The 21101-nt window shown below is 35.1% G+C and overlaps 1 protein-coding gene across 1 annotated transcript; it reads right to left on the bottom strand.

Annotated features, from left to right (window-relative positions):
• Positions 1 to 4023: 4023 nt before the first annotated feature.
• LOC144448234 (nose resistant to fluoxetine protein 6-like) lies at positions 4024 to 19353 on the bottom strand. Its single transcript, XM_078138393.1, has 15 exons — positions 18875 to 19353; positions 16206 to 16366; positions 15917 to 15998; positions 14860 to 14950; positions 14061 to 14233; positions 13129 to 13296; positions 12338 to 12434; positions 11730 to 11819; positions 11016 to 11193; positions 10228 to 10307; positions 9688 to 9786; positions 9201 to 9357; positions 7117 to 7303; positions 6634 to 6776; positions 4024 to 5333 (listed from the first exon to the last, which is right to left on the bottom strand). The coding sequence occupies exons 1-15, from the start codon at positions 19245 to 19247 to the stop codon at positions 5211 to 5213; spliced, it is 2202 nt and encodes a 733-aa protein (XP_077994519.1). The 5' UTR covers positions 19248 to 19353; the 3' UTR covers positions 4024 to 5210.
• Positions 19354 to 21101: the final 1748 nt, after the last annotated feature.

Genomic DNA, 21101 nt, shown 5'->3' with positions numbered 1-21101 from the left:
TATTGGTTGCATTTGAATGCATCCAAGAACGGGAACTGAACAATAATTTTTATGGGTGAATATTTCATACTAATCTATTAGTTAGTAGTAATTAGTATTTTTTTACTACAGTGACATGAAGTGTTAAATTACATATCTTTAGTACAATCTCCCAAGAAAGTGAATATTAAAACCTCCTAGCCCAATGGACTTTAAACTTGAACTTAAAGAAAAATACAGGGTGCTAAATATATTACTGCAAAATAACCAGTCAAAGGTTAAATAAATAAATCATACATAACTAGCTAGGTCAATACAATCTGGTTTCCTTAGGAGGGCGTTTGTATAAATTGGAATGTTTGACTGCTGCTTTCGTCGCCGTAGAACCAATGAAGTAGACACGTCGTGGTATAGAACAACCAGGATATAAAAAAACGTGTGTTTTGTTTCAAACACTAAGGGAGGGATATCATAGTGGTATTGGTTTTTTGTTTTAAACCACTTGCCTCTTACCACTGCGGTCGGGGTTCGAACCCCATTCAGGGTTCGATTAAATTTACCACGCTGTAAGTAAGAAGAGTGTCGTTCAGTTTGACTCTACCGAACAACGCAGGTTTTCCCCGGGTTCTCCGGTTTCCTCCTGCATTAACACTGAACCACGAGGGATGGCCCTCACTGGACTTCTTGGGAGACAGGTGTTTATATGCTTAAAACTATCCAGTATAAATAAAGATAATTTATTATTATTATTATTATTATTATTAAACACGTTCAACCAGGCTTGTGTGTCTTTTCATAAATATGTGATGGCGAAATGTGAGAATAAATAAGGATTTTTATTTTGTCCCCAAAACTAGAAGGTCCGGGTTACAGTGACATACTATTTGGAAAAGCTGGGTGCAACCGTAATGATCATAATCTCCAGACAACGTAAGAAGGTCGTTGTGGCACAGATGATATTGCTTATTTACACGTAGTGTGTTATGCCATCGACGCATTATATAAATACAAACTGTCAGATACCTGGCACGGCGTGACTCATTGGTCAGTTAAGACGTGACTCATTGGCAAGTCTTGGGAAAGTGAGACCTGGCACGGCGTGACTCATTGGCAAGCTAAAGTGTAGTCTATCTGCTAGACCTCGGATGTTCTTCCGAGAGAATACGACACACGCCCGAACATCGCTAGCGAGGGCCGAATGCCTTGATTTTCTTCATGGCGGTCTTGGTTGCCTGTCTTACCGGACGTTGAGAGTGATCTTGTAGCGTCACACGTCTCGACTACTGATCATGATTCAGTCGATTCGGTTTCACTGGTATCGTCATTGTTAATCTTGAGAGGATACAGTTTAGTAACTGGGCGATTACTGTATCCATTTGCCGTCTTGATTTCGGCTGAACGAACTAGTCCATCGTTGCCAGGGTTGAGTTTTTGTACGACAGCGAGTTTCCAATGCGTACGTTTTTTCCTGATCGTCGTGGACAAGTACGATATCTCCGACTTAGATTTCATTTTTAGTGGAGCCTTTTGTGACATTGAAATCCCGTTCTTTCAATGCAGTCAAATATTCCTCGATCCACCGGGTGTGGAAGTGTTGCAAGAGTTTTGCGAGACGATGCGATCTCTTTTCTAAGAGTGGTTGTGTCATATAATTTGGATCGCGTAGTTCGTTGATGTCAATTTCGTCATATGGTAGCGTTGTTATATTTCGACCGACTATAAGTTGCGATGGAGTCAAGGGTAGCGGCTCATTGGAGTCACCGTAAACACTGTTGGTGGTCGATCATTTATGACGGCCTCTACTTCAGCGAGTAGCGTTCTGAGTTCATCTTCGTATACGTATGCACGTCGTAGTACCTTTTTCAGACAGAGTTTTGTGATGCCGATTAATCGTTCCCAAAAGCCTCCGAACCAAGGGGCTCTCTTGGGAATAAAGTCCCACTGTACGAGGTGGTTCGCGAGAAACGCTTTCACCGATGGAGACTTCATAAGTTCGTGAATTTCCTTCGCTATGTATGTTGACGCGTTGTCACTGAGCATGCGATTCGGTAATGAACATCTGGCAGCAAATCGACGAAATGCGGGAAGAAATGCACTTGTTGTCATGTTATCTACTAATTCTAAGTGTACGCCACGTGTTGTGGCACACGTAAAGAAACAAACATACCGTTTGGCTTCCTTGCCAACTTCCAGTTCAACATACAGTTCGCCTGTAAAATCAACGTTTGCCCTCCTCAAGGTTTTGAATAATGAAATGTGATAAATGTCATTGTTTCAAAATAGAAATTAAAAAATGTCATAAAAATGTTTTCTGTACTACAGCAGTTTCTAAACTAGATTACTAATTCAATTCACTTACTTCTGGCTATGTTGTCCAGTATATTGTTGGCAACATGATAGCCTTGAAAATAAATACACTCTAATACCAAGGAAATGTAACATTATGATCCGCTGACAAAATTTTACTCTCAGTATACAGTCACTCAATGTGGATACTAGATATTCCAGAGGAGATGTAAAATCTAATTTTTCTCATAACTTTGCACCGTGTCAGTACTATAGAAGTTCTGGCTACAGTAAATAGCCCTTTACTAGATCATCATCAAACAAGTCTGTGTTTATAACTTTGTTTATCAGTCATTCACATAATATATATTCCCTGAGAATCCGATTAATATTGTATTCACCTTGGAATATATTTCTTTCTTGATAGTTTATGGTGTAAAACAATAGCAAGAGAAAAGGGGGGTTCACATGTAGCCTAGTAACATGTATTAAACTTGGTGATGGTCACAGGTATCAGAGAAGAAGTGAAACACAAACACAGAAAAGTTATTTTTATAAGACATGTAGTTCGTACTATAGCTATGCCAAGTAACAGTACAATAGTTTGTACATGTATGATAAATCAACATATTTGGGGTGAGAATCCGTGAGATCAGTAGGTAAAAAAACTAATTCTTTTAGTAAGGCCTCAGAACCCCTTCCTCACCCCTTCTAACTAAAATGGTAAAATTGTTGCAGACAGCTCAATCAATTTCAAATCAGTATGTAGTATCATGTAGTGCTATGAATACAAATCCAGTATGTAGTGAGGAAAAAATAGCTTTTTAATTGGCACAATAATGTATTTTAGGGCCATGCATAACACATTTTTTTCCCATTTTTCAATTTGACATTTTTAGAAATGTTTGTGTTGGGGTACAAAACAAATTTCATTATAAAGGACCTCCTCTCACCCCACCCCTCACTAAAAGAATTTAGTTTTTACCCTAAATTGAACTATTGATCTCAACCATAAATCAATTTGGAACTTCTAATGGAGATGTTCATAGTTATCATACATTATATGTACAAAAATGTATAGGAACTAGACTAACTATGCACATGGACATTGAATATCCAATATCTAGACACAGGCTGGGTCAGGCACTTTCAGTCACAGTGTTTGCCACATATCATTTCAAAGTGTCCTAAATTGGTTATGTTTGTACACAATTCAACATGTTCAGGTCAATGGAAGAACAGATTTTAGAGCCAGTAAATCTTAAGGTATTTCATTTCTTATGTGTTACATGTACAGCTACACATGATGACACAATGCAACTCATGGCGTGCAATAGCGAGAAGTCAATTTTATAACAAATAACAGTTGCTTAAAGGTTGCCATGGTGCAGTGTTGTGATGCCATACCATATGTATTGGATGTATCAAGAGACAGAGTTCATGTTATATTTGAATGTATATTTATAGCTATTTGTTTATGGTTTATTTTATGCACTTACATTTTTTTGTTTAATAGCTTGCACAGCACCCACAAGTGGCAGCATAGCGGCTCAATGACTAGTATGTAAAACGACATATAGTTTGAATTCACAAGAGATGTATTTATTAATCTGTAGCTTTGAAAAATTGAAAAATTAAAGTTTAGTAGTAGTTATATTTAAAAAACAACGAAAATAATTTCATAAACTTTGTTTAATATATATTGTTTTATTTTTTTGAGACGGATGTGATTGCATTTCTCAATCATACATCATACATTCACACGTACCTAATATCCGATTTACCCACTTGATTAGGATCTCATCTATTCACTTACAGAACAGTTGGCTATTCGCTGGTAAGTCAGTTGGTCAAGATCCGATCTATGGTAAGTCAGTTGGGCCAATCCAATCTATTCACTTATAACTCACTTGATTGGGATCTGATTTAGTCACTCAACTGTTAGTTGGTTTAGATCCGATCTATTCACTCGTATTTCACTTCATTAGAATCCGATCTATACTCTTAAAACTCACATGATTAGGGTCCAATCTGTTCACGTGTAACTCACTGCATTCCCCAATCTCTTGACGTGTAACTTACTTCATTAGGATCAAAGCTATGCACTTGTAACTTACTTGATTAAGATCCTATCTAGATCTAGTCACTTGTAACTCATTTAGAATTCAGTACGATCCGATCTATTCACTTGGGATCACTGATAGATGAACTTATCATCAGAAACAAAATTAATGGTACGTATACTTTCTGCTACTGTCCAAGGGACTTGCCACAAAATTGACGGTAAGTATGCTTTCTGCTGTTGTCCAGGAGACTTGTCTGAGTGTTACTATCTTAGTGTAGGGACCGTCTTACAGATAATAACATCAAGGCAAGCCTCTGAGTTTATTCTACTGATGTTAATAGAGGAACGGTACTACATACGAATTGTTTCAAATGTCATTTGTTTATCTAACAAGGTACTTTAACAGTTATGTAAATACAAATCAAATATAACAACATGTTCCTTCTGGTCCAATTATTTCAAATTTTATGACATCACTAACGAACTTATCAAACAGTTTTATGCAAATATATTTACAAATTCAAACGGATGGAAGTAAACCGAAACAAGGAATTGTGTGTAGATATACAATTGAAGCGAAAGTCGAAGTGTAAGAAATCAGTAACTATTTGTTCCTACGATAATTTGGTCTTAGCTATTGTGTTATTTAATTCAGAATACTACTGCAGAACACTATTGGATAGCATGGACATGATTTTGACGTTGACAACAATGACTGAAGATAGCTAGACGCCAGGCTTTGACGCCAGGCTTTGAGTTTGTGGTAACAGTAGTTACTGAAACCTAGAAGATTGATCATGAAGCTTAAATTGAAATCATCAAGATAGATTCATGGTTTCATGAAAGACTTTGCATAGTCGATGCATTTTTGTCATTGTTATCATGTCCTCTTGAATTTCTTCAATAAAATCTTCTCTAAACGCATCATCGGTGCTTCTGCCATCAATGATACCACGAAGGAAATAAGGTACGAGAGCACCAGGGAACAGACGTATAAGTAAATCTGTTGATTTGAAGAAAATGAAAACAATTCAATTATATATTTTGGGGAAGGATTCCTTGATTTACTGATATGGAGGTCTTTGAATCTTGGATGGTGGATTGGTTGGACATTATTTAAACAATAATGTACGCCCTCCCAGCCCATAATGGACGAAAGCAAACTTTGAACGACATAATGGGCGAGGCGACAGCCGAGCCCATTATGGAGTGCAAAGTTTGCTTGAGTTCATTATGGACTGGGAGGGCGTACATTATTGTTATTATTTTATAGTTTTGCCAATTCCAGTGAATTTGTAGACCGAGAAATGCAAAACAACGTATAATATACACAGCGCTGAACATCGTCTGCCATGTTCGGCCCGGAACCTGAATATTAATCATAGCGACACACGTACGTACACGTACACACACATATACACTTCAATGAACTGCTGTGAACACAAATTTGTTTAATTTTAATTTCAATCTTCTAAAAAGAATTCTTATGGTGTTTACCCCATAATTTCCCTGTTCTTAAATACCCACACCTTTATTGCCTTACGGCCATAAGCTTGTATTATTATGCTCGTTCCAGGGCCGCGATGCCCAATAACGGAGTACATTATCAGTAATAATGTACAGCGATGACGTCACAAAATTCACTGGAATTGGTAATGCTATAATATAATCAGTATTAGAGTTTTGATGAGTATCCAATCCACCACTGTTCTCATACTTGCAAAGTCATTCTATTTATTTTGTTATAGGCTTGGTCTTTACGAACGTTTGTCACTTTGAATGCTCAACACTGGTGTTATCTTAGCCGAAAGCACTTACCATTTGGTTATTGTAATCTGTCAATCAATCAATCAATCAATCAATCAATCAATCAATCAATCAATCAATCAATCAATCAATCAATCAATCAGTCCATTGGCCACTAGCCTGATATACAGTCATTTACAATGGTCATATCAGACACTGGGAAAGCTGTAACATTTCGTTATCGCTAGGCGTATGTATGAACATTGGCCATTGCTGATATTTGTGGATATCTCCGGCTAAATCTCTCTAGAAACTTCCCCACCAATTATCAGCCATACCCACTTTTTAAGTTTGAATCCAACATGTGTTTAAAAAAAATCACATCTTATTTGCGTATGAACGATGCCATTAATTCTGCTATGTCGTGCACACAATTCTCCATCTATTGAAGACAGAGAAGTCATCATTTCGACCAAAAATGTCGATAATTCAGGACAGTTGGATATATTCACTCCTAACTCATTAATATTCGACCTGCTGACCCACTCTTAACTCACCTGGTTGATGTCTGATAGATTCACAAGTCTATCTTGATACATGACGTACGCCTGCAGCACATATATATGTGTAAGATAGGCACAATAGGTCAGTCGACTAATTGGTATCCAAGCTTTCCATGATAATATGGCGTTGATTGGACCTGTAGTATGACATAGTAAAACACAGGAATATACTATATGTATAATATGACACCTGGACCTTGCCCTAAAGCTTGTACAAGTTAAGTTCGGAAATGTGTATTAATGATAACAGTGAGTCCGCATGCGTGGAATTTTGTGTCAAGCTGGCGAAAGTTATTATAGTTGTTGTCTAGATGTCGCCATGGGGGAAATACAATCAAGAGATTTTAGAGTTCAAGATTAACTTTCATGCACTAAGGTGTGAATATACAGCATCATGTTAGTCTTCTATTACAAGTTTTGAATAATTTCCAAAATATGGTTTTCATTTGTGACAGAATTCCTTATTTTAATACTTACCCCCATTACCAGTGAGACAGGCAAATGTCAACCAGCCAATGGCAACACTCCATGCAAGTCGACTAACAGTCATGTAGAATACATCGGTTGGTCTTGATAGTGGGTGATTATGAAATGTACCATATAATCCGTATAACACGGCTAGTGCTATAACCCAAGCAACAGCCCAACATAACAAGTTTATGAACTGGAAGAGAGTTATATTGATTACATTACCAACTGAATATGTACTATAATAATTCTGCTGCTAATGTTGCTGCTGGAGGTGGTAAACGTGAGGATGGTGGTGGTGGTGATGGTGGTGTTGATGATGATGATGATGATGATGATGATGATGACGATGATGACAATGATGATGATGATGATGATGATTAGCCCTTGTAATATGCACATTATTCAACAAATTAGCTGTGTTCCTGTGGCCATATGGATGAGGACTGGGTACTTATTACCTCCCGTAAGGGTACGGGAGGTATTAAAATACAAATGTCTGTCTGTGTGTCTGTGTGTCTGTCTGTCTGTGTGTCTGTGTCTGTGTCTAAAATTGGGCTGGCTCAATTGTAATGAAATTTGGAATATATAATCTTTAGGGTAATAGCTAGACCTGATTAGGTTTTCAGCCAGATCGGTTAATGTTTAATTAGAGAAATTTGCATATTAATGAAATCAAATAATTAAGCAATATCTTAAGACTGCATACTTCAATTTCAATATAATTTAGTATATTCGTTATAACAACATACATTTGTCCTATAAAATTTGATGATGTACCTTACAACGTTAACGAATAATTTACATAATTAATTATTTTTGGTAATTAGGCTATATCTTAAGAATGCATACTTCATATTCAACATAATTTAGTACATACGTTAACCATAAGAAAACACATGTTCTATAAAGGTAGTTGATGTACCTTACAGTGTTAATGAATAATTTGCATAATTAATGATTTTCGGTAATTAGGATATATCATAAAAATACATACTTCAATTTCAATATAATTCAGTCACATGTTAACGATAACAATCGCACATGTTCTGTAAAGCTTGTTGATGTACCTTTCAGTGTGAATGAATAATTTGCATAATTAATTATTCTTGGTAATTAGGCTATATCTTATGACTGCATACTTCAATTTCAATACAATTCAGTGCATACATTAACCATAACAAATTGTGTATGTCCTATAAAGTTAGTTGATGTACCTTACAGTGTTAATGAATAATTTGCATAATTAATGATTTTCGGTAATTAGGCTATATCTTAAGACTGCATGCTTCAATTTCAATACAAATTAGTACATAATGTTAACCACAACAAAGCAGGTACGTCCTATAAAATTTGGTGCTATAGCATACAGTTTTAATGAAAAATTTTGCATAATTAATGATTTTAGGTAACTATGTTGTATCTTAAAAATGCAAGCTTCAAATTTCGTATAATATGATACATGTCAACCATAATAATACGCACCTGTCCTATGAAGTTTGTTGCTACAACTTTTACCTTTAATGAGTATTTTGAATAATGAATGATATTCAGTGATTAAGCAGTATCATGCACTCTTCAAATTCCGTATAATTTGGCATATACATTAACTTAAGAAAGCACGCTTGTCCAAAAATAAAGCCTGTTACCATAGTTTCTTTTTATTTTAATGGGTTATTTGCATAATTAGTGATTCCCTTACGGGAGGCATTCAGTTTAAATCTGGTTTTAGATGTTTGGATTAGTATCATGGTTTCTTACTTGAAAAAACAATATGAAACAACATATGCCAAGTCTGAGTTTGTAACTGAATACACTGCAAAAGATTAATAAATGACTGTGTAAAATCTTTGTTATTGTATGTACAATAACAAACGTTTTTACACATTGTTAAAAAGCTTTTTGCAATTTATTGGGATACAGACACAGACTTGGTATATGTTGTTTCACATTAATTTTGCAAATAGGACGCCATGATACAATTGTTTTATAACTAAATACCTCTAAAATAGATATCTAATTGTCATCCATATGGCCACTCTAATCTGATTAAATTCAAACTTGACAACATGAGTAATTTTATGATTACATACCTTATTAATCTTTAGTTTACATTTTGTCTTAAGTAAAATATATCCTACTATCATACCGACTAAGTAGGTGGAGATACGTGTCCAAGGTTTAGTATAATAGTAATCAGAAGCAGCAGTATTAGGGGTGGTGCTGTTAGCAGTTCCCGCAGGTGGGAGGCTGTTTTTAAGAAATGAAAGAAATACAAATTACCAAGACATTTGCAGCATTGTATATATTAATGACAAAACGATGTCTTGATATTATCCATTTCAATGAAAATTTACAATATATTCAGTATCTAATAAATAAACACGTACCATGAGATAACTAAAATGATTATTACGTGTTAAAACTTTAGAATTTCATGAGAAATAGATTAATTAGCTGAAGGAAATCCCAAGACATTTACATTCAATTATACTCTATGAATAGAACCGATTATTCTTGGATGACCACAACACGTGACGTAATGAGGCAAATAAGAAATGTTTACGTTTGTATACTTACAAAGCTGAAGTTATGTCTTTATTGATAGCTATGCCTACTCTTGATGCTAAACACACAGCCATCAAAATAGATAGAGCAATATAACCAATACGTGGTTTCCTGAAATGTAATTTCATAATATTCAGTCAAAAATATGGATAGATAGATAGGTAGATAGAAAGGTAGATGGATAGGTAGATAGATAGATAGATAGATAGATAGATAGATAGATAGATAGATAGATAGATAGATAGATAGATAGGGAACTGCATGCACTGATTGATACATACATACATACATACATACATACATACATACATACATACATACATACACACACACACATCCATCCATCCATCCATCCATACATACATACATACATACATACATACATACATACATACATACACACATCCATCCATCCATCCATCATCCATCCATCCATCCATCCATCCATCCATCCATCCATACATACATACATACATACATACATACATACATACATACATAGTTACATACATAGTTACACAGATATAAAACAAATAATGTAAAATCACTCACTTGTAAAGCAATATGATAATCAATGGACTTATAACATGGAATTGCATGTCGTTCGCCAGATACCATGACACAGGATAGCACTGAAAACATTGAATCAACATAAATATATATTTATATACTGATTATAAATATTGCATATCTGACATTAAAGTATATAATCCGTATTTTACATTTTAGCTGGTATATAGCAATTGTGTGGATTTGTTATAAATTATTTACGTATTACAAATGTCACAATTATTGTATATATAATTGGTAGTATTGTTGCTGTTTTAACTTTTCAATTTCTTTCCTTCAGGGTAATTCAATAGGGAACTTGCAATCCAGACTGAGCATGCTCAGACGCAAAGGATTATGGGATTATTTGTGGTTATCGTAATACCTAATCTGGAGCTACCGATAAAATAAACCTTCCACAATGGTCAGGGTAACTATGAATTGATCATTCATGGTTGCAAACAATGTAACAATATTGTTTACAATACCGATTCATTAGTATTTATTATCACATTTCCCATGATGCAACATTCAACATGCCGGGTTGCAAGGTCCCTATTGCCATTGAAGCCATTACACATCTAGATGTACAGCTCTCTTTTCTTATTGTATGTAAACTGCATTGGTTTGCTTTATGCGTAATTCAGATGTTCGCATATTTTCATTATCAATGTTGAATTCTTCACAAACATTATTCACAGAGCATTAAAATATTAGATGTATTTATAGCTACACTACTGAACCTTATGAGTTCAGTTGTGCTAAAAAATCACAATTATAACAAGCTATACCATAGTTTGCATGGATCCAGGCCAAGGTACAAGATTGTTTATGTACAATACGTTTGTCCACCAGTAATCCTCACAGGGATTAGGAGCATCCCTTATTACTTCAGTGTATGGACCAGTGCCAAAATATGGAAATAGGTAAGTAACGAAAAAAATAAGGAACAAGTACACAGGTGTTAATCTGGAAAGAAAAGATTATGAATAAATGTTAATATTATCCACAATTAAAGAAAATATCTTATTCCAGTGTACACTTAATCTGTGTCAATATTCTTTGAAAGAAAACAAAGTTACAACTTAAGGCTAAAGTATGTGTAACTAAAATATTTTTCTATTTGACAACCAACGATACATTCCCTGAACATTGTTAAAATACAAACAACTATACATTGCATAGCTTAATTATAAGGGTTGGTTTTATTATCCACAAGAAGTACAGCAACAGGTTGAAATTGTGATGGCATTTGGATGGTGATTTTAGATGGGGACCAAATAGTAAATTTGATTGGATTTATTTTACTATATATTATGTGTACAGCTACACCGATACCACGAATAAGTTATTACATCTAACAGAGTTATTTAAAATAGTGTTCTAGTTGCAGCTAGTGCAGTTTTAACAGGTCACGTTTATTCGCAAAACAGATCAGTGTGGTCCGTGACAAGTTGCGGCCAATTATAATCAGAATCCTATCATTAAATCCATGTGTAACATACCTCCAGAATCGATGAAAATAAAACATAAACCAGTTCACTTTTCTGCCTTCTGTCAACTCTCTTAAGGTTAGGTAAGTTACAAGCAGGCCGCTGAAGAAAATTAAAAATGGCATTTACTTGAGAGCAAGAGTACACTTAAATCCTACCTGTACAGAGAGAGATAAACTATCGGAAATAGGTCGATGAATGCTTTGATCATATCTTGCAACTTGAACTTTGAAATAAATTTTAAAAAGCAACATAATGTGTTTATATAGCCCTGACTGTAAAATATTTATGACACTGTTGTGTATGAGATGACAATACCATTGATGAAAACGTGCCAATGGAAGGCCTCTAGATAATCGAAAATTTAAACCAACCTTCTGCAATACGATATTTTAAATCATGATTATACGAAAACAGCTAGCCAACACAGTATACGAAAATGGTATTCTCTAGAAATACTTATAAGTATATATATAAGTATATATACTTAATAAGTCAGAACTTCAAATAACCCTGAATGAAAATGTCGATTCAAAGGAGAACCCTTTTTAACTGCAATCAAACTTTGTATCCAGTTGTATGAATCAACTCTGTAAAGACTCAAAAGAAATCAAAATTACCTGAGGAAGAAGAAAGTGTCGACAGAAAACGTTGCATTTGAAATGGCTTGAAATGAAAACCTTGGCAAAATGTCTTGTATATACACTAAACTATTATCTGAAAGAAAAATATGTACGTATCCAGATCTGAGAACACTTTTCAAATGCCATAATTAATGTATTCAATATTATAGAATAATACCACTCCATGAACAACATCAAATTTACCCTGATATTCATTTGATGAAACAAGTGACATTAGATCGAAAAGTATTTTGGTCCTTTCCTCAGATGTAATTCAATACGCATATCAGACGACATGTCACTTCGATCCAAACAAAATGGCTAGAACAAAATGGCGAGCTTGTAGTCGCGATCATCTCCATCACTACTTTCTAAAGATTTTCCATAAGCATTGCAAATTTTGAAATTACATTTCTAGCTGAACTTCACAATTTCAATGTTTTCTATCGAAATTGTTTGTAAAGGCAGTAATTCTTATAACCATTATCTATATGCTATCAACAAACATAATCTATTTGTTTTGGCACTCTTTGTATTTTTACGACAAAAGAAACTGTTGTAGACCCAATGTCAGAAACGTAGGTTTTTCAAATACACTCTTGCAGGACAATCTCAAACAATGGCCTGACAAATATTGAGTGCAATAGCACATCTTTATAGCATAATAGTTCATAGTTAACTCAGTTAAGTTTTATTAATAATCAATACAAGTGCATAAGCGAAGATATAAGCCTGATTTGGCGATTCCGGAAAATAAAAAAATAATATAAATAAACAGATACACACACCTGACAATGTAAAAGCAGTGATAAAACTGTGTCCTAGTATAACCCACCACATACTGAGTACTCGTATACCATGTATTGCTGCCAATGTACCAGATGAGTGTGTGGCATCTAAGATTTTACCACCATTTATCAATACAGAAAATGCCAGAAGACACTCGCCTAATGTACCTGTGGAAAACACACATCTTTATAGAATTATTCAGTTCTAACATCTGATACTGCCAGTATATTTGTTATAATACGTCACACAATAGTTATTTTATGTGTGATTTGTCATATGTATAACCACATACCCAATCAAATCGTAAAGGTACTATATATATATATATATAGTTTTGGTAGGACTGGAACTCTTTCTTGGTTGTAACTCGGAGTTTCACGCATTGCGCGATCATCAGACAACTGCAGTCAATGAGTATCAATCTGCTGAGACAGTGATCTATACCGCAGTGGCAGAGCGCAATAGTTTTGTATACTAAACTATATATATATAACTCGGTGAGTATCAATCTGCTATAAGACAGTGCTCTATACCGCAGTGGCAGAGCGTAATAGTTTTGGTAGTACTGGAACTCTTTCTTGGGTGTAACTCGGAGTTTCACGCATATTGCGATCATCAGACACTCACATAGAGTGTCTGATGATCGCAATATGCGTGAAACTTCGAGTTACACCCAAGAAAGAGTTCCAGTACTACCAAAAAATATATATATATATATATATATGCAAGCCATAAGCACACCCACACTCATACCAGTACACATGCTAAACGTGAAATAACGTCTAGCATCTCTATCGTATATGCTATGCATATAACATTAATAAACATATTACATATTACTATATTGTTTTAGTTGTCTAATCATAAAGATAATACTTCAGTAACAGTTAATAAGTAGTGTAAGGGATTGGACATAATCATTCACACTCACCTGGCTGATAAGAAACTTGTTTTGACTTCGATGAGTCTTTTAATAATGGAGATGTTTCATCATTTTGAATATTATGTGGTAGGTAATCATCAGGTTTTCGGTAAATATAATTAATAATGACGTCATACGTTGTCCCAGCGACCATAATAGCCAATAGAATGCTGATAATTACTCTGAAATTTGACAGGATAAATATTGGTTATTTGTGATATTAAGGTTTTAAAAAACTCTGAAGAATATTTCGACTTTAGTCAAGAAGTAACTTTTTTGACATAAATCTTCATTTTGATAGCTAAATGTCAAACACTTTAATCAACATATATACGTCGTTTTCATGGACGTACGTGAATCACTTTGATGGACATACGCCAATGACTTTGATTGACGTACGCCAATGACTTTGATTGACATATATCAATCTCTGTGATGGACATACATGAAATGCTTTGATTTATATATATATATGTGTATATATATATATGATAAATTAATGCAGCGCATATACAGAGATGCAGACACACATAAACGCCCCCCCCCCTACACATAAACAATATATATATATATATATATATCAAGTATATGTAGACATAGACCAGTCACTTTTTTGGACATACTATCGTGAACATGTATTCATTAACCACTTTGATTTTAACGTACATTAAATATACCATATCGTGTGCAAACAATACGTGATGGACAAACACCAAACACTGTGATTGGCAGACATCATCATACACCAAAGCAAAGTCAATTAATTAACAGAGTTGAATTGAAATCATTCAAAAACTTCTCAACTCACATCATTACAATGGCACCAGCTGAGAGTGGATACTCTTCTATGCAATTCACATATAAACCCTGTAGACCTGGTACTGGTATAAGTTTAACTCCTGTATGTAGAGTATATAATGTATATCACTATGATTTATCAGAAGATTACATTGATATTTATTTAGTGAACATAACACATCATGCTTTTGACAAAGTTGAAAACCAACAAACTGGCGGAATTGAAAAAAAAATCTTCAGCTGCAAACATGTTAACAGCACAATGCATATACTACTTATTCACAACATTTGATTCCAGTCATGAATACATACTTATAATGATAATGTTAGTTTTTTAATATAGCCGCTTTCCCACTACTTATATAAGTGGTTTATTTACCCAAGCGTATAAAATGATTACAAAATAATGGTAAAAAAACAAGAGAGAAGGGTAAATGGGGAGTCAAGAAATAGCTTACAGCTAGTCTAGCCTGATCCCCGACATTGTACATTGCGAATGATAACAATAAGAGTGTTCAGTCATTAAGATGACTGAAAACATAACTGGGAGAAAAAAAAAAATAAATATCACACATACATATACATATACATATACATATACATATACATATACATATACACACAATGATATTATAAAAAATTAAAACATGTATTTTGATCTACATTTCGATATGAACCTATTTCACTCATTTGAAACTAATAATCACGTCATGTTGGGTATACACCACAGTGGAATTCCAAGAAGAAGACTTATCTAGCTTTGGTCTGAGATTCGAGGATGTATGCAAGTATTGAGAATGGATTTATCGTCGTAATCAACATTGAAGATATCGGCTATAGACTGATTGCAAGGCTAACCACTGAGTGTGGCTGATTGATTGAAAAGCTACGTACACTGATTTCCGTCGCGCATACGTTTGTGCGCAATAAAACCCCCTAGACTGACAAAAAGTCACGACATATTCGAACATACTATAATAATGTACAACAGACTTCTAAGTAATAACAAAGAGTGAGGCTATGGAAGTGAAATGGTATGTCTTAATATGTTTAATATAATATTTTACCTGTATTTATCATGGTTAGAACATCCAAATTATTGCAAGTATCAGGAACACATAGACCGATCTGCAGATATGTTGGTCCCAACTGCAATACAAGTAGAGAAAAACAGGCAGAAAATAAAGTTCAATGTCTTCGTCTTTACAGATGTTGTGGTAAACGTGACGTCATTTCCCCCAAATTCTCCCACAATTCATGTCTTTCATAGTGCTTGCACCTGATGCTATTTTAAACTCAGTGTAAGCTTACACTTGCTACTAATTATGGTTAGCAAATAACATACTAATTACTTACGGTGCCTTGACCCAATGGAACGGATGCCTGGCAGTATTTTCCGTTAATAATATGTTCGCGAATTTGTATATCTTTCACATTACGACATTCACCCGATGCTCCAATCCATTGCGTATTGCCCTCCAGTACACCTGATGGTAGTTTGCCAATAGAGTCAAACACTGAAACAGAAGGGGGGATAACTGTACGACTGTTTGCTTGATTAACATTGGCATGGTATGTTGTGTACAATCAAAAAGACGTTCGTCTACACTCACGAGTCCATTATAGAGGTTTACCCGGTAAATCACACTGTTTTGTTTTTTATATTCTGTCAGCGTTTTATACTTTTTCTACCCCCTTTTCATCATATTCCCTTTTACATTTTAAAAACTTATTTTACATCCTTTTTATTTTGTGCTTTCACCAAGTTTTTGTATACCTCTTCTTACGTTTACATTCAAGTTGTAGTTTTCAATATTTTAAATCACCGTTCCATTTTTTTTATTTTTTTTTTTATTTTTTTTTCAATTTTAGATCCTTGAAGATGTGCTCTTGTGTGAGTGTAATTTCTAATTTCTTTTTTCCGGAAACTGATGCTTGCTCTCTTTTATACAGTCACCCACAAGTATAGTCTGTAAGGTACGCCGTCACGGGACGCCCTCACACATCGGCCAACCCCTACCTGTGGGAGGAGGGCGGTGAGTGCGAAACGTCACGACTGATCTTACAGTCAACCACGAGTATAATCATATCTTCATACCTGCATTTATCAGTAATACCTCATTCACATTTAGTGTATGACGCATGCGTATTACGTTCTGAAGCGTTGTTACGTACAAACATCTTTAAACTAGATTTCCTTGGCAAGCTATAACAGTAATGGTGTACGTTTGCTATGAATAAATTAAACGTTGGGATGGATGTAATTTAATTAAAAGGACACACACGCTTAACTCTCGAAAATATTGAACGTGTTCTTTCTATTAGCACAATTTATACGTCCACCACGAAAAATTGTTGTGCTAAATATTACATAACTAAATGTAGATATTGCTTAGGTCAAATCTGATAGACGTTACATCATCAGTGACTTTAAACCAAACTAAAATCCTGAGTTGAAGGAGGAGGAAATAATTTCCCATCTTGAACGATGGCTCCCCATGTTTTTTTTTTAATGTTTTTTTATTAATGGCTCCCCATGTAATTCGAATTAATAGATTATGTACAGCGCGTGACTTCTAGATCTTTCTTTGCGTATTTTACCGTTCATAAGAATTAGCGGTGTGTCTTTCTATTCCATAACATTTATGTATAGTCAGGTGATGACCTACTATATATCTATATATGTCAAGTATGTAGAGAATCGATTAGTGTGATGAGATGATTTTCCAGCACCTTCACAGCCAGTTTTGTAGTTCATAGCAGGATAACATGACGCATGCGCACTGATCACAACCAATTCGAACCAACAATGATTGTAATTGTCATGCCATAATAGTCTAAAGGTTATCCGTGGCTTCGAATCTCTTCTTACATCTAGCTCCACGAAGTGCTGAGATATAAATTTCATTATTTCTCATTGATCTAGACGGGTGATGAGATATCTTGAGATTCGAATCCACGGATAGCCTATAGACTAATATGTTTCTGATGTGTTCCATGCTATCATTTACAATCTTGCAAAATTAATAGAGATCCTAGAGAGGTCAGGATGATATAAAAGATGCTGCATAAAATAAACGTATTCTTATTGCAAAAATCACTTTATAAAAATGATATAATGCGTGGTGTTGACAATATCATAAAATATCAGTGTTGTTGTGGATGGCTAATGTTGTTCCAATCCCAAACGTCCGTGGTTAATAATCATCGATTCTTTAGAACCAGTTCGTTATTAACAGGCTGTTGAAGTCTTGGGTAACTACGTCATAATAAAAGACAGGCGAATACATAGAGATGACGTCATTGTGTATTTGGTTGTCTCGAGTTTGCCATGGTCACTGTGATTTCACAAAACCTGTGTAATGTGTAAAACTCACAAAGGACATTGACCTGTGATTGACCTCATGATTTATATGTGACCATGGCTGTTCGTACGTTCCACATAGTAATAGATATGACCATGTCGAGAATGAGGACAAGGGACTAATACACGTCAATGTCGTTTGTCTAAAACCTACGTCGTATGGCTATTTTTATACTGTGTAACTATCGTATCTCTTCGCTGTGATATTGTGATAAATAATTAACACCAATCTTGTGCTTATCTTTGGGTTATCTCGGTCACCAAACTTTGTCCAAAGTGTTGTTTATAATACATGAGTCATGCTGTCATATGACTTGACACAATATGTCCTCTACAAATAAAGTTGTGGTTCGTTAAACTATAATGGCAATGCCATATATGGTTCGAACTGTGGGGTAACCACCACAAAACAATTAACAAAGAATCATAAATGTGCCACCAAACTCGCGATACTTTACAATTTACAGAGTTCCGAATGCCTATGCATGCATGCACCCTTTTAACGCTGTGCTCCCTTAACGAGACGAGTACTGATTAAGTCCCTCGGTGACAGACCGAGCGAGAGGAATGTGTAAACAGTAGAGTGGGTAGAAGGTGTACCCAAGAAAATGAAAAGGTTTAAGATCAAAACAAATACAACTAAAAGGATAAACAAACTCACTTTTGATTGCATATGATTTCTTGTTGATAGCATCTGACAAAAACTGCATGGTATCATTAATACAGGCATGACTGGCGTAGTAAGTTAGAGGAATTAATGGTAACACCGTTGTGTTTGCAGGAACCGTTGTTGACACCGTGGTGTTCGGTCTTTCATCAATTTTCAATTCTAGATCAGGTGTACCGGCGAGGTGTTGTGCCGCTGTCAAGTGTACAGCATTCATAAGTGTTTCGTCATTCTGCATGGCGAGTATTCGCATCGTTTCTTCTGATGCCGCCATTTCATTCCCGATCATATTCCTCGGTAGAATAAATTGGGTCGTTGCGAAAGGCAGTATGGTAAATAAAACGAAACACAAATGGTCGATCGCCATTATATATATCTTCTGGTATGATGATAACGCAGACAATTGACTGGAATTGAAATAGTGACTGTGAACTCGTGTCTGTTGACGGCTCTCCTCCCTCTCACTTGACGGCGAAGAGGTCACTGACGTCAGACGACACTCCACCTTTACATTTAAGTCTGTAGGTCACCATTGTCGATCACGTGATATATGCATTACTCATCGAATTTTAAAAGTAGATAGAGTGACGATAGTTACAGTCGCCAGCAACAACGGTTGGTCATTTTGACTGGCCGGAGCACAGGGATGCGTAACTTTGCCTGGAATTATACCAGGGAATCCGCGGATACGAACTATCGAATAATGGTGCTACGAATAAGTGTATTCTCCATACAAGTGGAAATCAAAAAAAAAAGTTTTTTACACTATAGATACCGGTAAATTTTATCACAAGTACAACAACAAATCAGTGCATTCGTCATGACACGACTCCTGAATAACTGTAATATTGTCTAACATTTCTACTGCGTGATGTTTGAGTTGTCCATTTTGAAGAAAATAATACACCATCCTCAATATTATATAAAAACTTGGGAAACCGTAGAGGGATATCGTAGTGGTATTGGTTGCATTTGAATGCATCCAAGAACGGGAACTGAACAATGATTTTTATGGGTGAATATTTCATACTAATCTATTAGCTAGTAATAATTAGTATTTTTTTACTACAGTGACATGAAGTGTTAAATTACATATCTTTAGTACAATCTCCCAAGAAAGTGAATATTAAAACCTCCTAGCCAAATGGACTTATAAGTCACTTAAACGTGAACTTAAAGAAAAAATACAGAGTGCTAAATAAATAGATACAAAATAACAAGTCAAAGGTCAAAGGTTAAATAAATAAATCATACATAACTAGCTAGGTCAATACAACCTGGGAGGGCGTTTGTATAAATATTGGAATGTTTGACTGCTGCTTTCGTCGCCGTAGAACCAATGAAGTAGACACGTCGTGATATAGTGCTACAGACTTGTCTTTGGTGTTGATAGTTATTGACCAAATTCAAGTTGTAACTTCAGACGCACACAGTTAAGAGGTACCAGAATCTCAGGACACGTATTCAGGGGAAAAACTCACAAGCACACAAAATTATATTACTTTTTGGTGAAGAAGGTGTATGCTTGAACCAACAATACGAGAGCTTTGGATTCGTTTTCCTTCACTTACAGCAGTCCAGACTAGATCGAAACAATTAGTTCTCCGTAGTATTCCTACTACGACGCAGATCAGTTACCGTAAGTTAAAGACGTGTTGCTCTCCTCGCTGCCCCACAAGATCTCTCCCTGTAAAGTAGCTTATTAGCATACACCCAACATTCACATTTTATTCAAATCTAAATCTTCATTCCGTAATACAAATATGGTTAGTAAATAACATGTTTACAGTAAACTTCAATTCTTTTCCTTATATAGGAAGTGTTTATGAACTACAGTTAATTTATTTCAGAGATAATCTATTTTGAAAATACCCTTTCCTACTAAGGCTGAATTCATTAAAAGTTGTGATTTATCACTTGTAGTGACACTTGCAACATTCACTTAATTACAAGTAATAACATGGTCTAGCTCGTATTACTATCTCATTAATCAATTAGACCTCACACGGTCGGGTAACCTAGATACAATTACTGTGTTTATGATACAGTTATATACTTTGTAACAATAGAACAACCAGGATATAAAAAACGTGTATTTTGTTTCAAGCACGTTCAACCTGGCTTGTGTGTCGTATGATCAATATTTGTGTTCAACTTGTACATACGTCTTTTCATAAATATGTGATGGCGAAATGTAAGAATAAATAATGATTTTTATTTT

The sequence above is a fragment of the Glandiceps talaboti genome, chromosome 17 (genome assembly GCF_964340395.1).
Source record: "Glandiceps talaboti chromosome 17, keGlaTala1.1, whole genome shotgun sequence".
Classification (NCBI taxonomy): Eukaryota; Metazoa; Hemichordata; class Enteropneusta; family Spengelidae; genus Glandiceps; species Glandiceps talaboti.
This window is presented reverse-complemented; position numbering and strand designations above follow the sequence as displayed.

Excerpts from the sequence above, each read along its gene's own strand:
- LOC144448234 (XM_078138393.1), bottom strand. The coding sequence starts at position 19,247 with ATGGCGATCGACCATTTGTGTTTCGTTTTATTTACCATACTGCCTTTC. Across the intron at positions 14,951-15,916 it reads TCTAACCATGATAAATACAG|GAGTTAAACTTATACCAGTA; the intron begins GTAAAATATTAT and ends CTCTACATACAG. Across the intron at positions 6,777-7,116 it reads CTGTCTCACTGGTAATGGGG|GTCCAATCAACGCCATATTA; the intron begins GTAAGTATTAAA and ends GTCATACTACAG.